General features: G+C 42.8%; 2 protein-coding genes across 2 annotated transcripts; one reads left to right on the top strand and one right to left on the bottom strand.

Moving 5' to 3' along the window:
* Positions 1 to 1,691: 1,691 nt before the first annotated feature.
* Positions 1,692 to 7,389, top strand: LOC123093731 (serine carboxypeptidase-like 10). The gene is made up of 14 exons (XM_044515762.1): positions 1,692 to 1,839; positions 1,933 to 2,198; positions 2,287 to 2,503; positions 3,019 to 3,141; positions 3,245 to 3,347; positions 3,483 to 3,520; positions 4,757 to 4,858; positions 5,155 to 5,235; positions 5,394 to 5,534; positions 5,821 to 5,892; positions 5,970 to 6,088; positions 6,213 to 6,326; positions 6,629 to 6,674; positions 7,067 to 7,389. The coding sequence occupies exons 2-14, from the start codon at positions 2,017 to 2,019 to the stop codon at positions 7,148 to 7,150; spliced, it is 1,422 nt and encodes a 473-aa protein (XP_044371697.1). The 5' UTR covers positions 1,692 to 1,839; positions 1,933 to 2,016; the 3' UTR covers positions 7,151 to 7,389.
* An 808-nt stretch (positions 7,390 to 8,197) lies between these two features.
* On the bottom strand, positions 8,198 to 14,905 carry LOC123093729 (pre-mRNA-processing factor 19). The gene is made up of 18 exons (XM_044515758.1): positions 14,749 to 14,905; positions 14,541 to 14,626; positions 14,385 to 14,456; positions 13,455 to 13,517; positions 12,865 to 12,951; positions 12,194 to 12,335; positions 12,000 to 12,118; positions 11,645 to 11,761; positions 11,439 to 11,534; positions 11,295 to 11,354; positions 10,995 to 11,069; positions 9,887 to 9,991; positions 9,695 to 9,811; positions 9,508 to 9,594; positions 9,295 to 9,391; positions 9,078 to 9,129; positions 8,882 to 8,952; positions 8,198 to 8,792 (listed from the first exon to the last, which is right to left on the bottom strand). Exons 1-18 carry the CDS (start codon positions 14,759 to 14,761, stop codon positions 8,674 to 8,676), a joined length of 1,578 nt encoding a protein of 525 aa, XP_044371693.1. The 5' UTR covers positions 14,762 to 14,905; the 3' UTR covers positions 8,198 to 8,673.
* Positions 14,906 to 15,882: the final 977 nt, after the last annotated feature.

Genomic DNA, 15,882 nt, shown 5'->3' with positions numbered 1-15,882 from the left:
CTGCTTGTGGGGGAGCCGGTGGAAATGAATAAATAAGCTCCCACAGGAAAAAGCTCTGTTTTTCTTTTGTCCTATTCATTTCAGATTATGAGATTTGGGTGGACGTTGAGCCTATGCAAAGGCCTGTAATATAATGGTGCCAACGTATGTATGATTTCTATGTACTAGTACAAGTCAAACAAAAAGGGTTTTCTCCACATACAAAAAGGAGTTACAGTTAAAAGCTCATCCATATGCTGTATACTCCTTGGTACTCCTAGTGAAGCTATCAAAGTCGCATCAAATATCGTCGGTAGCAGCCAAGTTGCGTGCACATGTTGGTTGGTGCTATGCTGGGTCGCTGTGGATGGATGGGGTCGATCGACATGAACGCCGTGTTAGAGCATCTACTACAATCATATATGACAAATATGGCCTCTTAAATATCCACGGACGCGTCCGGGCATGGACATGGGCAGTGACCGGGCACGCCTCAAATTTCATTTGTTGCTTCGGATATCTCATACTCGATTCTTATATGCATACAAAGACATGCGAAAAAAGTAGAACCTACGTACTATGTCGATCCTAGCTACTCCTCGTCGGAGATCATGGCGATCTCCGTGCCCGACTCCGGCAGCATGGGCGGCAGCTGCAGCTCCGGCTGTTGTACTCTGGCCTCCTCCGCCTCTATCTCCGCGTTGAATTCGGCAAAGAGCGTGTCGGACCCCGCCTGCTCCCGCCGGAGGAACCCCCGGTTGGCCTTCACATAGGTCTCATCCTGGATGGACTCCAGGATGGCCTGCTGCTCGGCCATCTCGTCGGACTAGATGACGGCGAACTCCGCATCCGACTGCTCCATGTTGAAGGCTGGCACCTGCTGGTCCGGCTCCTCCGCCTCCTCCACCTCTATCGAAGTCATCTCCTTCTCCTTCTCTTCCCCCGGTTGCTCCTCCTCCTCCTCCGGCTCCGGCTCCGGCGAGCCCGGAGGCAGGCCGGCAACGATGCGGGCGGCGCGCGGCTTGCCTTGCCCGGATCTCTTGCTGGATCTCGTAGCAGTGCTCCAGCGTCAGCATGGCGTAGTAGGTGATCTTGCTCCATACCATGGCGTGGTGCCGGAGCGTGGGCAGAGCGCCGAAGCAGGAGATGGAGGAGGTGGATGGGTTAGGGTTGCGGGACGCAGTCCGGCTTAAATACTCGGATTTGGTCTTGAACGGCAAGCCGGAGCGGCGCCACGCGGCGTTCACACTGCCCCGACGGATGCGGCGTCCGTCGGACCGCCGGATTTCCGGGCGTTTTCGCATGGGACCCCGCCGTCAGACCGATGTGGCGGGCATGCCCGGGCGCTTCATAACAGCCCCATATTTAGGCTGGATATGCGGGTGTCGATCAGCCGGACGTTTGAGGCACGTTTAAGATGGCCGTCTGGGTAAAAAAAAAAGACCGGACAGTGACAGGGACGGCCCGGGTGTATGCTCTTCCGGTACGTCGGCGTCGACGTCCAGTGTGTAGCGTACTACTGCAGCTGACCCATCTTAATTAACCCAACTACATATGCATCCACCGTGGTTATGACGACGTGACAGCACTGGACCGCTCGCCAGTGACTCAGCTGTGACGCTCACCATGTAGGGAGGGTAGCACAATCCTCAACGCCGCTTCTGCCTGCCTGAATTTAAGTGATGGCGCGGGCGTCCATTTGCATAAATCCCCGGTAACTCTGCCTGCCTGCCAGTGCCAGTAGGTGTAGCGCCACTGCACAACAGGGATATTTTCACTGTTTTGACCCGTCTGATTAAGTTTAGCATGATTTGAGGGGTACGCGACGACGATGATGCTGACCTGACCTGACTCGTACAGGTAGTGCATGCATGTTTTTCATGGTCTCTCTCATGTGTTGATTCACACACGAGGGTAGGTACGCTATTCAATTCGTCTCTCGTACGTGTGTAGTACTCCACTAGCAGATGGTCAGTCCCAACATCGATCCAAACAAATCAAGTCAGCTAGTGCAAAGCTTGCCACATAGCTAAGGCGATGGAGTCAAGCTTAGCTATGGCGACGACGCCGCCGCCCCACCGGCCGCCGCTTGTGCTCTTATCCCTGCTGCTGCTCCTCCTCCATCCCTTCTTCTCCGCCGCAGCGCCGTCTATCACCACCAAAGCCGTGCCGCGGCTGCCCGGTTTCAGCGGACCCCTGCCCTTCTCCCTCGAAACAGGGTGCGTATACTATACATGTGCTCTGCTCTCTGTCTTCTTCCTCCTCCCGCTCCTCGGATGATGATGATGCAACGTCCACGTGGTGCAGGTACGTGGGGCTGGACGACGGCGCCCAACTCTTCTACTACTTCATCCAGTCGGAGAACGACCCGGAGGAGGACCCCGTCCTTCTCTGGCTCACGGGCGGGCCCGGTTGCTCCGCCCTCTCAGGCCTCGCCTACGAGATCGGCCCTTTCAACTTTGACTTCCATGGCTACATGGGAGGCCTGCCTACTCTGCTCTACCAGCCATCGTCTTGGGCAAAGGTGAAACCTTTTTCTCTGTTTTGTTATGAATTTTATGTTGCGGGGTTAGTTGATGGGAATTTTTTTGTTTTTGCCAATTTTTCTTATGCCATTCCAGGTTTTCACATTTCACTTTTGCCATTCATAGCTTTTGACAATTATCACAATTGCCATTATGTGGCAAAAGCAAAATAGTTTTATTTCATTTTTGCCACTCTTAGCTTTTGATAATTATCACAACTGTCATTCTGAAAATTTTGCTCTTGCCACGGGAATGGCAATTGTGATAATTGTCAAAAACTAAGAGTGATAAATGTGAAATGTCAAAATCTGGAGTGGCATATAGAAAATTGGCGGAATCTAGAGTGGCAAAAATCAAATTTTCCCTTTGATACAACAAAATTAAGAACCCCTCCTTCCGGCGGAGAAATTGTAGTGTGTAGTTGCGTAAAAAATATGCTCCCTCCATACCACAATGTAAGACTTCTTTTTTGCAAGCTATGTATTGTAATGTGTTGCTTCCGTATATATTGTAGGTTAGCAACATCATCTTCGTGGATTCTCCGGTAGGAACAGGCTTCTCATATGCGACCGGAGACAAGAGAACCATACAAAGTGACACAATTGTTGTTCAGCAGCTGCACATTTTCCTTGAAACGGTTGGTTACACTCTCCACCTGCTCTAATCTATATGCTTTTTCGACTAGAATGTACAAGTTAACATATCGGTACAATTTTCCAATTGTTTCCTTGTCTTCACAGTGGTTTGATGAACATCCGCAGTTCTTGCCAAATCCACTCTATATTTCAGGTGATTCATATAGCGGCTTAATCATACCTTCTCTTGCTATGAAAATTGCTAAAGGTAATTGATCAATTCCTTCACACTCTCCATCTCTATCAACACCGATTATTCTCCTTAATAGTTTATTCAAAGCCTGTGGATTTCTTTTGTGAGCATGAAGTGCGTCTTTTAACCTACATGACGCTTTCATTCTAGGGATAGAACTCGGCAATGAGCGACTCATTAATCTCAAGGTATTACTTTAATGACTTCTCTTGCAACATATTATTTTCAAGTTTCATATTTGTGTTCTTGTGATGTTTACCACTCTCTTTCCAAGACCTTTAAGATCATCTCTAGTGGTGGATCGACTCAAATCAAAAAGTAGGAACTTGGAATGGTTAATTATTTTGCTCCAGTGTAAGAACAAGCTCCAACAACTAAACATGGAGATCATATGGAATAGAAAATAAAATGTGCTCCTCCATGGTCCCTATCCCTTTGCACGGATGAAACACAAGGCGCTCTGGTGTGTCGTTTTTCTCCTCTGAACATTTAGCATTGGTAGCTGCAATTTGTGTAATCGGTTTGAAGGAGTTTTAAATTCGCTTTTGGTCAACACTAGAGATGGTCTAAGATCTACTTCTAGAGTTTCATGTCTACACAAGTCTTTGTTGCTTACATCTAAGTCAAATAATTGAACAAATAATCTTACAGAAAATGAATTGATAAGGCAGGGCCAGGTTCCCTTTGTATCAAGGCCAAGAAAGTTTTGTTTAATAACACAACATTGAAAACTGTAGTTTATGTTTTAACTTAAATATTTATGTTCAAACATGTATCTGGATCAGATCTATGAATTTATTAAACTTCAATGGTTTCAAAACATGGTTACAATGGTTGGGTGAAATTCACCCCCATGCCTTTTATATGGTCATTGATGCTTTTTTTGGGTGGTTGAACCTTTGCAATGACCTTTGGAGACTGGTTCTTCTAAACATGGGTGCATTGTACCCTTGATAAACAATATAAATCAAAAAAGTAGAAGAATAAAATAAATCCTGAAATTGTTTGGCTTCAAATATGCACAAATGTGTTAGGTGCTTACAAAATTTGATGGCAAAATGATATCCGAGGAGCTCCAGATAAAAAGTAGTTTGAGCATTTATGAGTGCTGTGTTTTTTTTTAGCTCATAGGCTGTCATTTCTCCATGAACTTTTGTAAGCACCTAAAACATTTGGGCATCTCTGAAGCCACAAATTTTCAGATTTTTATTTGATTTTTCTTCTTCTATTTTTTATTGTTCATCGTAGGTTAAGCTAGAACTTCTCCATGACCTTTGCTTATTTGTACTCTCAGATACAGAGGTTGACCAAGGTTATTATAATATGTTTAGCATGCTTATAGATATGTGAAGTTGCGATCCTTACATAAGCTTTGTAAGGAAGTGAGAATTCTACCAACATGGAAATTTATCTTAATTGATCAGGGTGTCATTGCTGGCAATCCATTAACCGATAACACGACGACCTTCAACGCTCGAGTTCCATTTCTTCATGGGATGGGAATTATACCAGATGAACTCTACGAGGTGATATATAACTAAATATTTAAGTTTATTATTTCTTCGAGTAATTTACGTGCATGTTGTACGAAAATGACTAGTGCAAAATTACATTTGGTATCGGCTTGCTTCTACCTCTCAAGTCAAAGATAATGCCTCTCGGCCGGAATTAAAATTGATATCAATTAACTTAAATACTGAATTTGGTCAAGTGCATCACTATCGATTTGGAATATCATGGAACAATATATAGTTCACCTATAAATCAGTTAGTCCGCGGGTGCATAAAATATGATTAGCTTGTATTATTATTCACCTTACAGGCTGCTCGTGAAAGCTGCGGGGGGGAATACCGTTGGGCATCGAACGCCCACTGTGCCGATTCCCTCCAAGCCATCCAAGAGGTGAGTGCCAGTACCAACCACGAATTTGTTGATTATCCCGGTAGCAACGCACGAAACACTTAGCTAGCAGTAGTAGCTTGATTTTTTCTAAAATAAATTGCGGGGAGTAGTAGCTTGCTAGCTGATGACTTGATCAGTATTTTTGGTTTGGGATACAGTGCATGAGGGGTTTAAACACTGTACACGTCTTGGAGCCAGCGTGTGAAGAATATCCAAGCCTCACCATTCACAAGCAGCAGCCGTTGCAAGACCATGGGAGGAAAATGCTAACAGAGTCCGCATTTTCGTCCGTGTGCAGGGTAACACTTCCTCCGTCTGAAAAATCTTGTCTCAAACTTGTCCCTTAAATGGTTGTATCTAGCACTAATTTGATGCTACATACATTCATTTGAGGGATAAACTTTTTCGGATGAAGGAGTAATAATCATCTTGGTTTATTCTCAGTTTTCATTTTCATTTCTTGTTCCCTTGTATTCATTTATTTATTTATTTCCAAAAAAAGTAGTGCTTTGATTTTGCTATTCTGATTGTGCGGTGTTAAGTGTATCGACATCTTACTTGTTGCGCTTCATTTGATTGATGCAGAATGCCACATACTTCCTATCCGAGTTATGGACAAATGACGAAGCTGTAAGGGAGAGTCTGGGTATTCACAAGGTAAATAAAGAAGCCCCTCTTCCCTCCATAACGAAGGTCTTATTTTATTGCATATGGTCGTATGTACTACTGTGCAGGGAACAGTTCCATCATGGCTACGATGTGATGTCAATCTACCTTACACACATGAAATCACCAGCGCGGTAGATGATCATGCAGCCCTGATTACTAGAGGATACCGGGCTATGATATATAGGTATGCATGCAGCCTCTCTCTAATCCCCTTAATTATGGAAATATATATAGTACACTTGATTGAGCAGAGTCGCTTAATTACCCCTGCAAGAACTAATTAGATTCGTCTTCTCATGACGCTGCAGTGGAGACCATGACCCTAAAGTATCTTATGTTGACACCCAAGCATGGATCAGACGACTTAAGCTGCCCATCACAGATCCTTGGCGACCATGGCATGTGGACGACCAAATCGTGGGGTAAGGACACCCACCCACAACTTATTGTTCTGGCTCTAGTGTTGGGTGGAAACAGTACTGTGTTTATTAGTGGAAGTGAACAGTCGTGGTTCATTGTGTGCGCGCGCAGTGAGTATTTCATACTACATATTACTGCCTCCGTTCCGAATTATAAGATGTTCTAACTTTTTTTCTGAATCGAATGTATGTAGACGGGGTTTAGTATGTTTGTTCACTCATTTTAGTCCGTATGTGGTCCATATTGAAATATCCAAACCATTTGGTGCCTTATACATCGCTTTTGTTTCTCATAATTTGAACAGATACACAAGAACTTTCTCTAACAATCTGACATACGCAACTGTAAAGGTACGTGTGGTTGGATTTAGTTTACCAAAGCTAGTTAGAATCCGTACCAGCTTTACCAAGTACTCCCTCCATTTCTAAATATAAGGTGTGTTAATTTTTGCAGAAGTCAAACTACTATATGTTTCACCAAGTTTATAGAGCAAAATACCAATAACAACAATAGCAAATCAGTATAACTGGATACACCATGTCATATATTTTTAATACTTTATTTATTTGGTACTGTTTTCTATAAACTTGGTCAGAGATAGAAACATTTGACTTTTCAAAAAACTAACACCCTTTATATTTCAAAATCGGAGGGAGTAGAATGCAAAAAAGAAAATTTGCAGGCTAGTAGAATGCAATTTAATAAATTATGAGCTGGTTAATTTAAATAAGTGCGCATGTAGGGTGCCGGACACACAGCCCCAGAGTACATGCCAAGGGAGTGTCTTGCTATGATCGATAGATGGCTTTCCGGTGAGCCTCTCTGAGCAGTCAACTAACGTTGCGCCACATGCGAAGGTTGAACTAGGATTATTTCAAAACTGCGACACCTATTATGGATCGAAAGTAGTAATAGATAAGAGAATACATATGTAAGATGAAAGATGTCGTTGTATATGTGTGTTGTATTGAGGCTTTCTATTGATCTTAATTAAGCTTGTGGAGGGACTGGCTTGAGAATTCCGGTGAAAATAAATAAGCTCCTATGCGGAAAAGCTCTCGAATATGGTTTCTTTTTTGCCCTATTTTTTTTAGATTATGAGATTTGGGTGGGTCTATTTTCATGATGAGCTTATGCAAAAGTCTGTAATGGTGCCGATGTGTAATGCTAATCAAGGGATTTAGCTAGGCCTGATTGAGTATAAGAGCTGAAGTAAAAGAGACTCGTGTGATGGAACCCAAGACAACGAGCAGTATTTTTCTCGTTCGAAGAACCTCCGAAGCTCTCTCACTTCCTTGACTCATTTGTTCCCTAGTCTCGTGCAAAAGATCAGATTAAATAACAATAAATTAAATCTTCAACTCCTCCTTGATTCTTCGCTAGTGATTTCACATTTTCCTCAAAGGAGGGCAATGAACTGCACGGCTGCTTCAAATATACCAATGCACTGGGGTCTTTTCCCAGCGGGTGACTCATATTCATTGAGTTCTTTCGTTCAGGCCCAATTATTCCAAATTGTTTTAGTTCTTTGAAAAAGCAATAGTATTGTACAAACGGGATGATTAATTAAAATATTTTGGTTGACATTTTTAAATGCGCCTAAATTTTGATTTGGCGCAGGGCCAGTGTCGGTTTTGTGAGGTACGGCCCTGTGTAATTTCTTCTATGTACAAGTCAAAAGGAATATTTCAGCGGGTTTTCGCCACATACAAAAGTTGTGTAGCGTAGTACAGCAACTGACCAGATATGATTCCATCGTGGTTAACTACATATGTAGCCATCGTGGTTAAGACGAAGTGACAACACCGTCGCTCACCAGTGACTCGGATGTGACGCCAACCTCGCTGACTGCCAAGTTCAACCACAGAAAGCGTTTTGAATGTTTAACCTCTGTTGGAAGGGAACACAATTATAACCTCGGAAAAACCAAGGCCCCGGTCCAGGAAAAACCCTAGAAATCCATGTCGACAGGATAGCGGAATCCTCGACGTCGCTTCTGCCTGCCTCGTGCAGTTCAAGTTCAACCATATGCCTGGTAATTCGACCTATACATAATATAAATCCAAAACCTAGGGTACTGTCTACACGCACCCCCTATGACCCACCCCAGCTGCGGAAAGCCTTTCTGCATCCTACATATTTCGGCGCAAACATCATCATCAAACTACAAAAACATGCGGCTCACCCAGCAGGTTTGCTCAGCTACTTGGACCGCCTGGCTGCTTCAGTTCGGGGACATGCATTCCTCTTTCAAGCATATCCTGGACAAGACGCGCAGGGCTAACCACCAAAGGCAAAATGGTTGTGGCGACAACATGTATCGTCGTCTACTCATTGCTCCGCTGATTCTCATTTTGCCACCTCCATCTGCTCATCTCCAGGGAGCCCGAACACGCGCAGGTTGTGGTCCATGGAACCTACGGCCACATACTTAGCATCTGCCCCAAACTTCACCGATGTCACTTTCCCTGGAAAGGACAGGCACAGCCATGTTAATTTACCCTCGACAAAGGAACCCGCGACACTGGACAAGAGCAGAAGAAATACTGTATCAAACCTGTGCCGGATAAATCTGGTAATGTCTTGACAAGATTCCATTCCGTCTTGACATTGGCCACTTGGTAAACCCTGCAACCATTATGCACAAGAGGTTATATTCAGCGCAAAGCTAACAACGTATCGTGAGCTGAGCCATTTCATTTCTTACAGTATAATAATACCAAGCAGCTAAGTTGGATCGGTCGGTAGCATACCTTATATCAGAACCAGCAACGGCGATATAACTTCCACTAAAGTCAAACTCCACTGCAAGAGAAAAATGTCTTGTCATTCATGAAAATACGGATTCTGGTTGTATGGAAGCCTTATTTCACATTAATTTGAGCAGTTCTCTTCCAAATTTCAACTTGCAATTTATGTAGAAACCCGGTACTTTCGTATTTCTTTTTAAAAAAATAGAGATCTCCTTACCAGAACTTGTTGGTGTGTCTGGATCGTATGGAGACAGGGTCCTAAAATTCCTCAATTTTCGTAGATCCCAAAGCTTGACACCATCAAGGGCTGCGGTCTGTAAAGTGATGGTGGAAATATCAGTATGAAACAGCAAGTGATCCAGAGTTATTGTGCAAAGATCTCGACTTCCACAGAATTCGATCTTATAAGAAAAGAAAAGAAAGAACATACCGCTAGGAAATATCCATTTTCTGAGAAGGACATAGCAGTCACTGTTCCAACATGCCCGACCTCCCCTTCAAACTTTGCAACCCTTGTCTGCAAATATAAATTTTCAATCACGACATGAGACATTAGAAGAGGATGGCATGGACGTCAACCTGAATATAATCTGAATAGTATTTTTGCCTTGTCTTACCTGAGATTTTACATCCCAAATTTTGATAACACCTTCTGACGTGCCTGTTCCAAGTATAAGACCGTCCGGGTGGAAAGCTGCTGATGTGTATCCATCTTGTCCAGAAGCCTCGCCAACCTGAATAACAGCACTTGTCAAAATGATAAATCTCTAGATGTGCATGCTTCTGGAAATTTAGGCAAAGTACCAGACCTGTGTGAGGCAAGACCCTGTTGAAATATCATAAAAGCACCATGTGCTATCTCTGGAGGCAGTTGCAAAGTATTTCTGACTAGCATGGACCGTCACAGCTTCAACCTGGTACATTTTCAGAAAGAAAAATCAGAACGTAAGATAATACAACGAGCAGCATCAACAGCGAGATTATTAAATAACAAAATACAGAAAATGCACAGGATCCACATGAAAAGAATGCAAAAACATCCTCTGCTAGCTAGCATCGCTGCATGCACGAAAAGGGAACAAGCCAATAATATTATAGTTCTTGAGAAAAAACAAAAACTGGAGTCTCTAGCATATTGCAGACTATTTTCCTATTTATCCGAGCTCATTCAACCAACAAGTAGAACTGACAATATAGCAGCAAGTTCTATAGCAAATTGACTGCCATGCAACAGCAAGTTCTATAGCAGATTGACCGTCATGGATGTGAGCAGCTTATTGGTTACTCCCTCCATTCCAAAATAAGTGTCATGGTTTGTAACATGTAATTTTATGAATTGATACTGAGTTGATTATTTGTTTCCAATCTTCATGTATTGGGCTACTGGCTATGTAGGCTAAGTATTAATATAATTTCATTATGAATAACCAAGAAGTCTTCTCAAATCCCTTAAAGTCCAGCTCCAGTCTCTTCCTTGACCAGCTGCTTAGGCTAAGTATTCATATAATTTTAACCAAGAAGTCTTCTCAAAGCCCTTAAAAGTCCAGCTCCGGTCTCTTCCTTGACCAGCTGCTTAGGCTAAGTATTCATATAATTTTATTATGAATAACCAAGAAGTCTCCTCAAATCCCTAAAGTCCAGCTCCGGTCTCTTCCTTCACCGGCTGCTTAGGCTAAGCATTCATATGATTTCATTATGAATAACCAAGAAGATTTCTCAAATCCCTAAAGTCCAGCTCTGGTCTCTTCCTTGACCGTCTGCTCTAGATTTACCCATCCCTGCTCACTCACTCACCCCCAACCCCTGGCCACCAGTTGGTGCCTAATAAAATTTTGTGCACACTGTAACGCAGAAAGGTCGATTGCAAACATCAAATAAGCAGGCATTCACCAGAAACAAATGTCAATGCAAACTAACCTCTGCACCATGATCTCTCATTGTGTGCCTGCAACCATAACTTCCGTCTTCATTGCCTTGCCATACACGGACAGTCTGCAGAGTTTACAAACAGAAGAGTGAAGCCTATAATGATGAGTTGTGTGATGATTATGGTATTATCAGATTACTGGGTCAATAAATTATCCTTTAATCATTTATGTAAGGGAGCCCAAATCATCAGAATGAAAACTTAGTGAATGCAAAAGGTTTTCTAGAACTGATATTGATATAGCTAATATCACATTAATGATTTACTTTACTACTATGCAGTAGGTGTACCTTATCTGCTGATCCGGTTATCAAAAGCTCATCCCGGGGAACAAATTTCAAACTTGTAATCTGTGCATAGGAATAAGCTATATTAACATATGTAGATGTAAAATGATGGGGAGAGAGTCAGTGAGTTTGAGTTTGGCCATGGACCTTCTTTGAGTGATCAGTGAGAGTGCACAAGACTTGACCCGATGGCCTATCAAAAAGAACTGCGTTTGTATCGATACCCCCAGTAGCAATAATATCCTGGTGATAAATACAGAAATCAATTAGGTAAGTAAACAACAATCATTGCAGTGTCACTATTCAAGCATACAATTTACCACTTTTTCAAACTAAACTTGAAATAATCTGACCTTTGAATGATGAATATCAATAGATAAAATCCCTGGTTTGTTTGTCTTATGAAGTGGATGACTGGAGATTTGAGTATATCTTTCAAGTGCATCAATTGGTGCCAAACTTGGAGGTACCTGACAAAAAACAGAAATTAGTGTACCATTTCAACAAAACAAGACAAAAAAACAAGTGGGTAAAAACCACAATTATTTTTGGCATATAATGTTTATATGATCTGATCTAGAAGGCATGTAGTACACAAGTTTAGAGAGGGACATATCAAGTTTCCTATGAACTAAAACAGGACATGTTTGACAAACAACAAACTTCAGGTCCTCCTTTAATTGATTGTTAGGGAGAAGAGATGCACACCTGCCGTTTCTTGCGCTGTGCTGAGAGCACGGAATTGCATTCTGTTAATTCATCGATCATGACAGGATTAATACCAGGACGTATCTTCTTCCCATCAGGACCCACTTCATCTTCCAAAGCTGTGTATCCAGGAAAGAGGATTAGAACAAAACAGACAAAAAAGTTAGCTTTTGACATGTTAGAACGGTGAAAACCTCTTTTCCCATTTGTAACAGCAGCTACAGGCGCAGGTCCTGCAGCTGAAATAGGAATCTGCCTTTCAGCTTGAGCCAAAAGTGTCCTAGACTCATCTCTTTCCTTCTTTAGTCTGGCGATAACACGGCAAGCAGCATCATGCTGGAAATGGGCAAAACAAGCTAGTAAAAACCAACGGGTACATGATGATCATGCTCATGAAAAAAAAAAAAGGGCAACCTGGTGCATGTAGCTCCCGCTTGCGCAGGGTCCAGGGAAGGGTCCGACCACTTTGGCTCTATAGTACGCAGCCTTTCCCTACATTTCTGTAAGAGGCTGTTTCCAGGACTTGAACCCATGACCTCATGGTCACAAGGCAGCAGCTTTACCACTGCGCCAAGGCTCCCCTTCTAGAAATAAAGCGTTTCTAGAAATAATTTATGGAACCTCCTATCCAAGTGATCCACAAAGATGTCCTAGCTATGGCTGTATAAAGCTCCGAAATCCTCTAAGCACATTCACAAACATCCATAAGGCTGAAATGTCAGAAACTTAACTAGCTGGCAACTGCGAGGTTTTATCAAGATCCTGATATCAAATGGCACTTGCACTTTTAAAGGAAGAATACTTTATTGTTGAACACAATAAAAAAGTGTATAATTCAAGACACTATTTGGAAAGATTGGAAAACCTGGTATAACGCATGACTGAGCTCTTGTCTTGCTGTATGTAGCTGCTGCTCCAAAGCAAAATTAGACAGCATGAGAGCATCCCACTCCTGCAACATCAGAGGAAAGAAGTCTTAATCTGCACTTGCAGCTCGATAAGAATTCCCAACTATTTAACAACAGAAAGATCAAATGCTTCACCATACCCATTACCAACAATCTGGAAGTACAATAAAAGCATAATACTTTTGTACAGTTTAGAATATCTCAATATTATTACGGTTTTTCATGGCACTAAATACCCACATAAAAAAGGAAGTGACTTCAGTAGTCTTACATAATGAAAACAAAATCATGAGTCGTCTTAAAATGTCAAAGAGCAAAAGGGAAATTATGTGAGCCAAATGTGTTCATATTCAATTACTGCTCATTTCTTCCTATTTGAATCTAAACATAAGCACATTGTGAATCATATCCAGTCTTTAGGCAAAAGAACTTAACTTGATTCTTAAAAGTTACAACAATGGACTCCAATACAAAGAACATGCTTAAGAATTACTATGACTACAAAATCAAATATATAAACTGTAAACAGAAGGAAGCAGGCACTCACATTCTGAAACATACCAAGGAGTCCAGGGACACTTGCAGCTTGCAGAGGTCTAGGCTTAGGAATCTGCAAAAACGATAGTTCTTCAATTGACAGCTATACACAACATATGAGAGTACGGCAACTAGTTTATTTTAACAAGGTATGAGTGTCAGCCTTAAAAAACAAGTAGGATGTCGATTTCTTTTGCCATTCTCTAAGCTAGAAGTTTCAGCCCCACAAGTAATGGTGCATGCATACATGTTGAGTCAGGTTTATCAATTGTGGTTTGGATATAATAGATTATCACAAAGATCAACCCTATCTAACAAACCAATATTTCAATCAACTGGTGGTTAATACTTAATACATGATTACTGTTTTAATTTCAGTACACGCTCATGGCTAAAACATTTATGTAGGTAATGGACATTGTGTGGAAATACAGGTGCCTGCTCGAACGCATTTACCCAGTCAGTGCAAATGGCGACTTGAACCATGCAAAAGAATACAAAATCACCGCAAATCCTAAAACCTAATTTATTGTCCTTGTTCCATTATGTAAGTCTGATTGAGAACCCATCAGATATCTTTCTGAAGTAGCAAAACCGTACTACGAGACAGGCTAATTCCTTCCCGGGGTTACTAATAACATATGTGGAGAACCTTCGACCCGAGAATCCTGAACATGATGGCTAACTAATATGTCCTCCACAAGTAAGATACTGTCACCCCATACATACTAGTAAGATGTAACAATAAATTGCCACATGGTGTGATTGTAAGTCAAGGACTACCAAACACCCAATCCAAAGCAGGCGACTACAAAGTGTGGCACTAGCAGGCATCGGCGAGGCTCATGACCGAACCCTAGCGTCTGAACAGGTTCTCCAGAACAACAAGATAAACACTGGAACCGCATTGAGGGAAAGAGAAACAGTTTGCGGGCCTCACCTTGTCGGTCTTCACCGTCACGAGGTCGTCCATGGCGAGCTCCTCCTTGGTGACCGGGCACTTCCCATGGTCCTGGGGAACCAAAACCAAACAGATTCAGTGCAAAGGTCCTAGGCCAACCAAAACCAAACCTAGAGCGGGGGAGACGGTGGTGACCTCGACGTAGCGCTGGATGAGCCTCCGCTCGAAGAGCAGCCCCGACTTGGTCGACAAGACCGGGTCCTCCGGCACCTCGCCGGAGACTTGAGAGGGGAGGGAGCAGCGGCAGGAGGAAGCGGCGGGTTAGTGCTTGGAAATAGGAGAGGGAGCGGGGCCGTAGAGCTAGGTTTCGGTGGTAGGGATGGGGCAAGAGACGAGGGCTTACTTGCGCAAATCATGGCGGCGGAGAGGGCGGTGGTATCAGCGGGCGGCTGCACCTCCAGAGGGCGGGTTCTCCGGCGGCGGCAATGGTGGTGGCGCCGACGAGGTGGGGGTTTTGGTGGAGGGAGGGGGTGGATTTGCTCGAGGCGCACGCTGGAAACCTTTTTTTTTTCAGTACCGGAAACTATGCGAGTCCTTTGCTAAAGTGGGCTGACCCGCAAATCTTGAACGGTCCAACAGCTCGGCCCATTCGGCCCGTACATGAGATTGTTCGGCCTATCCAGTTTTTTCTCAAAAAAAAACTATCCAGTTGGTTGTGTTGGCGTTGGGTTTGCATTTTCCATATTTGGAAAACTTTTGTGGTTGCATGGTGCACATGAAAAAGCAATGGAATTTCTTTGCATACGACATTTTAAATAGCAATTTGATCCACTCTCATTTTTCAAGTGGCGATTTGAGATGTTATCTCTGCAGTATATTCGTTCAACTGTGTGTCTCGCCAAATGGCGCATTGCTACTGTGAAGGTTGAGATCATGGGAAAATGGCATTACTTTTTACTAAACGACCCCTCAAGAAACTTAATTCGTTCACTGACCCTCCAAAAGAAAAAACGACCCCTCGAGAAACTTACCCTGGTCCTGATCCAGCAGCGGGCAGCAGCCAGCAGGCATGGTTCAGTTTCAAAGCCACAACCCACATATTCAGGTATAATTGCTAATAGGATGTTAATTAATCCTTCACTTCTGAAATTGGGACGTCTCCTCGCATGCCAATTCTTCTTTCTTAGTCCAATTGGATACATCCATCGCTGCAGGCAGGAGCACAGTTTTCTTCTCGTGATGTTAATTAAGCTGGCTGCACTACAGTACATACAGACAAAAGTAAGTTAGTCTGAACACTTGTCTGCCTATTTAACTATAGTGCAATTAGAACTTGTTTGCATTCGATTGTGAAATTTTGACACGAGAATTTGCAATTTTCCACTTACATTTGTAATTTGAGAATGATTATAAATTTTGAATTTACTACATTGAACATTATCTATAAAGAATAGTACTCCTGTAATTTGTAAAGTTTCTTATCGTTTTCTATTTTCTATCCTCCATATATCTTAGATTTTTCCACAATATGTTGAAC

The sequence above is a fragment of the Triticum aestivum genome, chromosome 4B, assembly GCF_018294505.1.
Source record: "Triticum aestivum cultivar Chinese Spring chromosome 4B, IWGSC CS RefSeq v2.1, whole genome shotgun sequence".
Lineage (NCBI taxonomy): Eukaryota > Viridiplantae > Streptophyta > Magnoliopsida > Poales > Poaceae > Triticum > Triticum aestivum.
The sequence above is the reverse complement of the archived record's forward strand: the minus strand, read 5'-3'. Positions and strand labels throughout refer to the sequence as shown.